The following is an 8,718-nucleotide window of genomic DNA, read 5'->3' on the forward strand; positions in this document are numbered from 1 at the left end:
TTAAAATCACAATTGCACATCACAAACATTTCACTTCATGATTATTGTGAACAAATGTACTTTATGCAGTCCATTGCTCGCAATAGGCTTCAAAAATGGGAGGTGGTGTAGAATGTTTAAGCACAGGCAATATTCTGAAAGGATTATTGGAAATCACTCATTAAAAGAATGGTTAAAAAACAAAGAACAAGAAATTGAACATGTTCCGCAAAGATAGGCCTATTTTTATTCAATCTTAGCACAGGCATCAGAACATCAGAAAAGGATTTCATTGTTTATGAATTACTGCTGTTTAATTCTGACGTCTATTTAGAAAAATACAAATCCCATAACAATATGAAATGTAGTAAAAACATTTTTAAAAAAACACATAGTACTCTTAACCGTGTAATTCTTCACAGTTCGTGAGTTGTGTTTTACGTCTGGAAGACTAACTCGCTCGACTGTTTTTTTCTCTAGGACGTTTTCTTGCGTTCAAGGTGGGGGATGTGCGTTCTCTGAGGACTTTAGCGTTGAAGGGCGGGTCCATGACGTCAGCGTCGATGGGCGGGTCCATGACTTTCAGCCAATGAATGTCCAGTTACGTTTAAATAGCTCTTTGTGTCAATCATTTTTTGCTCCAGTCAGCCTCCCCTCTATCGCCATATTGGGCACCGAAAAGACTTCTGTTATTTCTTCCCTTTACTACGACACAAAGTTGACAGGAGTGGCCATCGCAACTGCACTTTGTTTTGATGATCCGTAGAAGGAAATTACTCTTGCCTGTTTTTCCACTTCGATCGTTAGTACTAAGTCTCACTCTTGCATGGCATGCATGCGTTTGTGGCGGCTGTTTTTTTCTTGATGCCTGTTGTTTTTAAGCGTGTTGAATTAGGAGAAAATCGGTCATTTTAAAGTGTCTTGATTGCTGTTCTTTACACGCTGAAAATGTCTAACGTACATCTTTCAAGTGGGAGCCCAACTCTTGAAAGGATGGACGCTAGGTTGTCCGACCAGCCGAAACCCTCCGCCTGCAGATGTCTTTTCGGGCCAGTGGATCACGAAGAGTTAAAGAAGGAATTAAAGGGACACTTGAAAGCGATGGAAGAGGCGTCGTCGGAGACGTGGGACTTCGACTTTTCAAGCCACACTCCTCGCTCGAACGGGAGATACCGCTGGAAGGCAGTGGATAGTAAGGACTTGCCGAGCTTCTACAGCGCGTCTGAACGGCAGGGCAAACAGATCTGCTCGACTGGGAATAACAGTGTGGATGTAAATGGGAACCATGATCGTGTGGTGGTGACTCCCTGTCGGCTAGTTGAGGACAAAACGGAGCGGTCTGAAAGTCAACTGGAAAAAATGGATCAGCATGTTAAGGGGCAGAGAAAAAGACCGTCGTGTCTTGGTATTTGTGGTGTTTTACTCGGCTGAAGCCTTTGCGTGATATTTAAAGTAACCGATTTTAGTGGCAGAATATACGATGCCGTATTTTGTAGTAGTGGTACACTGTTAGCACATTCGTTCCCACGTAATGTTATGAATTTTGTGAAGCAGATAACGAAAGCTACAGTGTATCTAGCCGTAGGTATTTGCCAATTTTTCATCTTAATACACGGGTAGCTCCCAGCCATTTCTTACATAGATATTAAACATATTTTTCCCTGAATTAGACTCATCATGTCAAGCGAAACGGTCGCACACCTGTCTAGATGAAGTTTCTCGTCGGCCGGGTTTGACACAGACGGTAGATTACACACCCAAGAAATCCAGCCCCCCGACACAGACGTAAACAATGTAGAGGTAAGCGTCTCTATGGATTTTTATTTAAAGTAGAGGAATTTCAAGCAACACAAAACCAATTTCTGTATGCATATTGACTGGTGCTAAGATGTCCTCCCCGCTACTGGACTTGACCAAAATATTTATTTTGAAAATTATTATTATTTTATTTATATGCGCTTGCAGTCAGACAGTTTAAAGCCAAACCGGTTTTACACGATCCTTTAGTATGCGTCAAACGCGTGATTTAAACAAATTCTATTTATATATATATATATATATATATATATATATATTATATATATATATATATATATATAATATATATTAATGATAGATATATCTAGATATATCTAATAGATAGATATAGATATATATATATATATATATATATATATATCTAGATATGTCTATCTAGATATATCTAATAGATATATATATATATAGATAGATAGATATATAGATATAGATATAGATTCATTCTCTGTAAACTAGTAATGTAGTAATGTAAATACGCCATTAATGTGAAATGCGCAAGGGGTTAACATTTTTTTCTCTTCAGCGTCATTTACAACTACTACGACTGCGAGCTTGAGTTTCCCTCTCACTGAGAACATACTTAAAAACAGCAGAGTAACACGTCAGCAACCGCTTCCCTCTTGATGGAGCTGTTATTCAATATTTCGAAGTTCCAATTCACGAATTGATATGTGGTTTTACCATCCTGTAGCTTTACTAAATGTATTCTTTCGACATTGACGGCATTGTAAAATTTCTTATCTTGCAGAATGTCAGTTTAACAGAGCGTTATCCACGCTCATTTTATCTAATTTAGCTCGTCATTGCTCCACAATTTTATTGCATTTAGAGACTCTTCAGTTGAACTGATATGAATGAATGAGACGTCACTCGAATATTTACACAATAGTAATCCAGTGGCATAGGTTTAATTTCTTAAACCCAACCTAACAAATATGAGTAGTGTGAGCAGGAATTATTGGCGGGGGGCGGGGACACACGTCCCGCACACCTCCACTATGGCTATGCTTTAAACAATGTTTGTAATAATATGAGAAAATTTTTCACACAACTAAGATCTCGTGGATGGCATTTTTTGTTGTCGGGACAGTTTGCAGTGTTTAGACTCACTCTTGTAATTTGTCAGATTGTTTTCATTATGAAATCTAGTTTTGTGTAGTGAGTCAATGTTAGCATCGTAACTTACCATGTAAATGTATACTTGCTGTATTTTGACCTCACTGTAAGTTATTTATGATCTGCGGTTTTCTTTCTCAGAGCTGAAGACGTTCTCTCCTTTTTGTCGGCTTCAGTGCTTTGTGAATTAAAAAAATTCAAGGACAGCAAGAAGAAAACAAGCATATCAGCTGGAAGAGTGGAGAGACGGCACAAGCACTGAAACAAACACAAACGTTTTGGCACTAAAAAAGCAACTGCCTCAAAAGCAGTCTATGTAGCAGTGTGCAATTAGGTTTAATCCCTCGTTTTTGCTTTTTTCTTACTACCTGTGTATATATTCATATGTAGCACATAATACATTATAATTTTGGGGAAAAGTTTTCTCTTTTTTTGTATTGGAGTAGGTGTGAATTTGACTTGAAGAGTTGCAGTGAATAGGTTTCAAGACGTTTCCAAAATGCTGTTGATGTACTTCTCTCTGTTTTTGAAGGCAGTGTGTCCCGTCTTACAGTGACTGTACAAAAAGGCAGTCTTTTGTTCTGTCACTGAAATCCATTGTAGAGTCCATGCACACTTAGTTGTGCATCTCTAACATCATTCAGGTGTTACATTGGGGGTGTGTGTGTGTGTGTGTGTGTGTGTGTGTATTATATTATATTATATTATATTATATGGCTTTATCACATAAAGGCCTAGCATCTTAGTTTGATTTCTCAGAACAGTAACACAGAAAAAGTCAGAGCTTATATAAAGCTTGTAGTTAAATCTAAATTATTATATGTAACTTATCTCAAATTTTGATTTGGACAGCTGATCGAAATTGTTCAGTTATGTCAAACCGTGTAGCATAAACCAGTATTAACACCATGCGAGTCACTTGATAAAAGACACATGTCCCTCGCTTATACTTAAATTATTATTCTTTAATATGTATCTTGATTTGTATTTTGAGTGAAAATTTCTACTGATTGCCTTTTTTAGTTTTCCTGTTTTATTTGTTTGTTTGCCCCACTCCCACCAACCACCACCAATTTGGTGTAATATGAGGAAATATAAGCTTCTGTGCTCTATGCACCTCTGCTCCCACTTGATTCTGTGCTTAACTATGATGCAGAAGTATATTTATAGGAAAAACGTAAAAATTAATATTTCAACAGTCCACACAGCCTGTGTATTCGTTTAATCGTTGAAGTGTACCTGTGTACATTTGTAAAAACACTGAGAAAATTAAAACTAACTTATTTATGTCAAGCTTTTTTTTTTTATCTAAAATGTTTTGGTCATGATTATCCATGGCATTTGAGTTCTTATTTTTTTAAATGCTTTTTTGGTAGTTCTTTGGTAGTCCTGTTAAAAATATATATTTTAACAAATTGTGTAAGATTGCAAACTGAGCCTGATAAAAATTAAAAATATTATGGTATGTGCGGTTTTTATAATGTGTGGTAAAACATTGTGTTGCAATCGATTAAAAGAGAATTAAATTATTACACCAGTATGTGTGCAGTTTACCTTGGCATGCACTCTGCATATGTGAATTCCTTATTCATATTTGAGTATGCATATTTACCCCCCCCCCCCCCGCCATTCTGTTTCACTAACTTGTGACAGTGATGATGCTGATTAAGGTTTGTATAGATTATTAACCTTAGCCTCTGGCTTTTGAATCCACTAGAAAGCGAGACTTAATTTACTACAGCCTATAGAGCTTGTAGTGTACTCTTAGCAACTTCCTTCCTTTGCAGACTTCCTTTAGAAACCTAGCTTTAGAAAAAAACGCTGAACCCATTATGGCACCACCTTATTGAGTGCCCATTTCCTGGATCATGCATTGTCAATCTAATTGCCATTTGGATGGTGAAGTAGTTCTAGGAAAGTTCTAGGACAGCTATGACTGGAATATGAGTACATAACAGTGTGAACTTCATGCTGATTTATAATAATATAGAGAAACCAACACATCACATAATGGGGAAAAAAAACATCATTTATACCTTGTACATATTTGTATCTGTTCCAACTGAGTTATACATTTCAAAAGGTTAAACAGATATGAATAGACAGAAAGGATCAATGTGAAGTGAGACAGTCAGGAGTTTCACCACTCTGTCAGTCTTTACTCTCACTCTGCTCTTGCTCAATGAGCCCACTGTTGTAATACTTGCCAAAGAGTGTAAAACTCCAGCCACAGGGGTTTAAGTGCACCAGTCACAGCATGGGGGGTGTGTTTTTTGTGTCTGATACCAGCAGGTCATCTTCCTCTAAAGAAACCAGCAGAGACTTTGTTTTATGAGATTTTAATTAGCTTTCATACGTTAGCTTTAATTACCTTTTTTCACACTTGACCCTAATTATTTATTATTACATATTAAATTATTACACATTTGAGCCTTATAAAATTTAACTGTCAGCGTAATAAGTATCAAATCATTATGATACACCTATCTCTCATGTAACTGTCAACAGGCAGATAAACTTGAGGGTAATCCTTAATTTTTTAAAGTCATAATTTCTGGAGTCATATATTGTTTTTAACAGTGCATTGAAGATCCCTATGTTTTATAAATGAATTAAAAGTTCTGTCTAATACTAAAGCAGACCTGAAATGTAAGTTGCAAGTAAATGTTCCTACTTGAATAGATATCAGCAAAAAAAGCTTCATGTCTGTTCATGCTGTTAAAAAATAAATAAAAGAAAAGACAAATGAAAAAATCAACATGAAAACACCTGCATGAGCTCTTTGAAAGCTCTTAGGGTGCAGGTGCGTGACCTCACCCCCACTCCCTTCCGCCTCCTTTAGAGATGGTCACATTGTTCAGTTGTGTGTGGCTTTGTGGGCTGAACCATTGTGAGAGTGTGTGGCTCTGTGCACTGTTGTGTCTGGCTTGCCTACTCAGACAAAAGGCCTCATCAGAGGGAGGGAGGGAAAGTTAGAGAGAAACAGAGAGAAAGAGAGAAAAGGAGAGAGAGAGAGAGAGAGAGAGAGAGAGAGAGAGAGAGAGAGAGAGAGAGAGAGAGATGCAACAACTGGCTGTGTTTGTTCCTGTAAATGATACATAGTAATTGACAGCATGCCCAGGAAAGATACTAGAGTGATTAGACCATGCAAGTGCCCAAACAAAACAAGCACCTTCCACAAACACAGCAATGCTTGCAGCATTCGTTGAACTTTTTATTTAATTTAATGCACATCCCCCACCTCCAAAACAAGACAGCCTAAAAAAAAACATTGAGCAAGCTGCTTGCTCATGGACCCTTAAGAAGTAAACCGTTGATGTACTATTATTCCTTTTTATTACAGTTTATATTGTTATGAGATTTGTATTTTTCTAAACTAATACCAGAATTAAACAGCAGTTATTCCTAAACAATGAAATCATTTTTATGTTGCCCAATGCTTGTGCTAAATAGTTACTTTCTGGGACTTTTCAACCATTCTGTGAATGAGTGATTTCAAGTAATGCTTTCAGAATATTGCCTGTGATTAAACATTCTATCACACGTTCTCTTTTTTAAATTTATTCAGGAGCTTATTGAAAACGAATTTTTGACTGCATAAAACAAGTACTACAATTTTCACAGTAATCATGAAGTGAAATATCACATCTCTGCTCTGAATTGTAAGGTATAATTCAAAACGAGATTATGTAATCTGAGAAACTGTGGGGGAGAGAGAGAGAGAGAGAGAGAGAGAGAGAGAGAGAGAGACTGACACTGCTGTTATGAAGAAGAGTATTCAAGGTCTGGGTGGAGTGTCTGCCATCAAACCACTAAGTGGAGGCTCACCTTTGTTATAAAACAATAGTCAACATTGGTATTAAATGGTTTTTACAAGACTGGTACCCTAATATACTTAAATGCCACAAGAACACAACAGTCCGGACAATTAGGCCTACTTAATTAAAGCCAATGGCTAGAACGCTAAAGTCAAGAAGACTCTTGAGGCTTTGTCTATTTACCTGATTCCGGGGATGCATCGTAGGTGCAGTTAACCCGGCGTTATCCGTTGTACAGTACTGTCGTTGCTTTTTTGCACACCTAATTTTTTTTTACTGGCGGCTAGGTTAGGTTTTTTACGAAAGGCTGTTAGATTAACACGAGTTCGCAAAAGGCTGGAGGCATTTCGGAGGAAAGTGCTCTCAATAGTTTCATACATGGACCTACAAAAATGAAAATGTTCTCAAGAACTGTTTGTTGATAACATAATTTGGTGCCGTGTTTTTGAAAATAAATGTGAAGGCACATCAAATTCTAAGGTAAACAGTAAATATGGGTGATGCAATCGCTCGACAAAAACGCCGCTAGCTTCACCTTGAATTCCGCAATCTCTAAACGACTTCTGTTCCCCCAGCAGGGAAGCGTTACCTGTTAGCGTGCGTTTGCTTTGTGTTTGATTAATGCTGTAGGATTTACTCTCCTCCTTTAATTTCACTAGGACTTACTTTAAGGTCCAGAGAAGCGCTTTTGTAAAAATATAAGGTTAAATTAAAGAATTAGTACAATGCGAAAGATGTGAATCAGCAGAAAATCAAAACGAAACCAAAATAGGCTAATAGGACTTATGTCGGTTTCTGAATAGTTCACTCATTCACAGTGTTAGATATTAACTTTATTTGAAATGTTGCTTTTTTACAATTACAAATTACAATTGACTGTTTTCCTGTAGGAAAAATAATACTATTTGAACGTAGTTGTTGGCCCAGTGGTGGAGCCAATAAAGTTGGCTAAGGGAATGTTGTAGACAAATTTTATTGACTCACTCACCGATGACAAGTGGCAAATCGTCTTGTCGAAATGTTCCCTTGCTCAAGACTTCTAAGAAATATTTGTGTATACGCTTGAATGTTCATGTATGTGAGCTAACAGAAGAGCTTTATTTCCTGTTCACATTCATGGCTGAAGAAAAAATCTCACCCATGTCGCTGATCATTATAGATATAACCGTTCATTTTGGGCATTTTAATTTTTAAAGTTGTCTGATGTAAATTCTCTTTTTAGTTGAAGACAGAAAAATAATTTATAGTTCTAGTTCTAGTTTTGTTCTAGTTAATTTAACACAAAAAAAAAAAATCAAGATGCTCTTCCCTGGAGAGGAAAAACAGTAGTTTAAGATTACACGAGACATGAAAATGAAAAATAAAATAAAATTTGTTCTAGTTAGGACTTTAGCCTCTGCGGTAAAGGTGAATGTTGTAAAGTGACCGTCGTATTTACACATACGCAAAAATATTCAGCGGGCGCACTATCACTGTCTTTACTTAAAGCGGTAATTTCATATTTCCGTGTCAGTCTATCTCTGACCACAGACGTAGGCATACACGCTTTCCTGTAAATGACACAGTTCATTGAAATCTCTTAGTTCCTCCCTTCATTTCCTCTATTACCCACAATACACGTCATCAGGCAATTATGAATAAAAGAAAAGAATTATGAATAATCTCAAAGGGCAAGCGAAAGTTAAAGTTTGCACATCTTGATATGATATTGTGCTAACGTATCTCCTAATGCAGAGAGGGAAGGCCAATAGGAATACGTAGTAATGTATCTGGCAGATTGATAAATAAATTGATATTTGCCTTTCATTCATCCTACTTTTTCGTACCCTCCACCTGTACTTTTTAAACTGAGTTTGTTGCGTTTACTAACTCCATCTTGTGGCATGTCGTTTAGCTCATGTAATGTATATAGCCTCTAAAAGTTTCAAGCAGTTTCTAACTAAAATGTTTTTTTTTTTTTCTGTTTGCTACAGTGATTTCCACTGGC

General features: G+C 36.8%; 1 protein-coding gene and 1 long non-coding RNA gene across 2 annotated transcripts; one reads left to right on the top strand and one right to left on the bottom strand.

Moving 5' to 3' along the window:
* The first annotated feature begins 612 nt into the window (after positions 1–612).
* cdkn1bb (cyclin-dependent kinase inhibitor 1Bb) lies at positions 613–4,450 on the top strand. Its single transcript, XM_027019965.2, has 3 exons — positions 613–1,384; positions 1,650–1,779; positions 3,055–4,450. The coding sequence occupies exons 1-2, from the start codon at positions 928–930 to the stop codon at positions 1,766–1,768; spliced, it is 576 nt and encodes a 191-aa protein (XP_026875766.1). The 5' UTR covers positions 613–927; the 3' UTR covers positions 1,769–1,779; positions 3,055–4,450.
* A 433-nt stretch (positions 4,451–4,883) lies between these two features.
* LOC113583572 lies at positions 4,884–8,185 on the bottom strand. The gene is made up of 3 exons (XR_003411311.2): positions 7,720–8,185; positions 5,683–5,844; positions 4,884–5,216 (listed from the first exon to the last, which is right to left on the bottom strand). It is a non-coding gene; the product is annotated as an uncharacterized LOC113583572 (long non-coding RNA).
* Positions 8,186–8,718: the final 533 nt, after the last annotated feature.

This window comes from Electrophorus electricus, chromosome 2 (genome assembly GCF_013358815.1).
Source record: "Electrophorus electricus isolate fEleEle1 chromosome 2, fEleEle1.pri, whole genome shotgun sequence".
NCBI lineage: Eukaryota > Metazoa > Chordata > Actinopteri > Gymnotiformes > Gymnotidae > Electrophorus > Electrophorus electricus.

Coding starts and splice junctions, on each gene's coding strand:
- cdkn1bb (XM_027019965.2), top strand. CDS start 928: ATGTCTAACGTACATCTTTCAAGTGGGAGCCCAACTCTTGAAAGGATG. Junction 1,385..1,649: donor AAAAAGACCGTCGTGTCTTG/GTATTTGTGGTG, acceptor TCCCTGAATTAG/ACTCATCATGTCAAGCGAAA.